Below are 2,021 nucleotides of genomic sequence, written 5' to 3' on the forward strand. Positions count from 1 at the left end.
GGTTTGAACTGCAGGAGATTGTCTTGACCATGTCTACATGCCTAAATGCACTGAGTTGCCGCCATGTGATTGGCTGATTAGAAATTAAGTGTTAATGAGCAGTTGGACAGGTGTACCAAATAAAGTGGCCAGTGAGTGTATAATTACAGTGCTTTTGTAAGACTATAAGTGCAAAATACAGTTAACAATGCTTTAAATGATTGTTATTTCAGTTTTAACCATATCTGTATTTTTAAAACAGTATTATTAAAACATAATACTGTTTTAATGTTTGATTAAAAGATAATATTATAGAATATAATCTAGTATAGTTGGTGTTCTAAATAACCTCTGAATGTGTCCTTTGAGTTAATGAAGTGATTTGATTCAGTTCGTTGACTTAAATGAACGAATCATTTGAACGAATCGCTCGTGAATAACACATTGCACGTCCTCCTAATGCTTGCGTGGGTTTTCATCTGGACACGTCTCGAGTCCATTCAGAGACACATTTAGACAAACAACCATTCATCCTCTCACCCACACATTTAGGTAGTGTTTAAAGTTGTCAGTCCCTGTTCCGACAGGAAACAAAACTCGACACAACACCAGGCGGTAGCCCGCTCCTCCTCACCATCTTCTCCCGGGTCTCCGCTCGCCCTCTGTCCGTCCCAGGCTGCTCTTCCCCTGCGTCCCCGCTCCTCTCGAACACCGGACCGTCTTCCAGCAGCTTATTTAGCTCCGCCACCGCAGAGTGGACCAGAGCCTCCATGACGGCGGCGAGCTGGGTGTGCATGACCGCGGAGGAACACATCCCCTGACCGGGCTTCGCGCTGACCGTCACCCGGCGACTGGAGAACCGTGGAGCTCCTGGAGGAGCGGCAGCTACACCCGGAGCTCCGGTACCGACAGAACCGCCTCCGAGAAACCCGGAGAAAAGCAAATAAATTAATAAATAAGAGCAAATAAACAAACAAACAGGAGTTCAGTTTACAGAAACAGGACATAAAACTAGAGGAGCGTCTTTATTCTGCTCCGGGTGGAACAGAAACTTCCGGTGCAAAAAGATTCCGCTTCTGTGGCGTCACGATAAACTTTTATGTACTTTATTTCTTCTTCTGCTACCTTTTCTTTAATTTGATTTGTATGTTTGTTGTATATTGAATTAATGTTGTTTTTTAAAGAAATGAATAAAACTTAAATATATATGCATATTTACAACAACATTTTACCAGGTTAATAACAAAACCCCAGAAATATTTAGTTTGATCAACTTTTTTAACTTCTCTAAGAACAAAGAGTTGTCGAGTGAAATATGCTAAAACATCACATTTATTCTCATATAAACCCAGCCTCAAACTGTTATTGAAACTTGTCTACTTGTTTAATTTATTCTCCTAAACTAAGATCTTTTCAATGGCTAACAGTTCAAACTGTCAAAAGTGATTTTGACAAACTGACAAAATCAAATTTTTAAATAAATGCCCAGGTTGTGTCATTTGTTGCAGAATAGTCGGATTTAGATCTACAGCAGAAATTTTCAGGACAGAACTCAGATGCTTTTTCTTTGTCGTATTCTGTAAACGTCTCAGATAATATTTTTCCTGAAAGAAAAATAACGAGTTGTATTTTTGTTCAGACTTTATTAAAACTGATTGAACAGAGTGAAACCAGTTGGAGGTAGTTCTGTGGTTCTCTGTAGAAAAACATGAATTAAAAACATGACTAAAAGACAAACAGAGGTTCTGATGCTGATGAACATCTGAGACTCTGAGGACATCAAAACAGGACAGGAGGCAGGTGGAGATCAGACTGAACCAAGACATGAAAAAAACCTGAAGTCCTGAAGTGAGATCTAGATCCTCTGAGCCCATTTTCACATCATTCTGTGAAGATGAACGTTTCTAAAACTGAAAACAACCAGAGCAGAGCATCCTCCAAATGTGTCCTGAATATGTCCTTAAAATGTTTTAAACATCCCCTGAACGTGTCCTGAATATGTCCTAAAAATGTTTTAAACATCCCCTGAACGTGTCCTGAAT

The 2,021-nt window shown here is 39.6% G+C and overlaps 1 protein-coding gene across 1 annotated transcript in view; it reads right to left on the minus strand.

Moving 5' to 3' along the window:
* si:ch211-207i20.2 (zinc finger protein OZF) overlaps positions 1-1,037 on the minus strand; it is a 5,139-nt gene extending 4,102 nt beyond the window's left edge. Inside the window, exon 1 of the mRNA XM_014023320.1 lies at positions 614-1,037. Coding sequence (XP_013878774.1) covers positions 614-793 — 180 coding nt within the window. The 5' untranslated portion in view covers positions 794-1,037. The remainder of the gene's footprint in view (positions 1-613) is intronic.
* Between the last annotated feature and the right edge of the window lie 984 nt (positions 1,038-2,021).

The sequence above is a fragment of the Austrofundulus limnaeus genome, unplaced genomic scaffold (genome assembly GCF_001266775.1).
Source record: "Austrofundulus limnaeus strain Quisiro unplaced genomic scaffold, Austrofundulus_limnaeus-1.0 Scaffold364, whole genome shotgun sequence".
NCBI classification, from domain to species: Eukaryota; Metazoa; Chordata; class Actinopteri; order Cyprinodontiformes; family Rivulidae; genus Austrofundulus; species Austrofundulus limnaeus.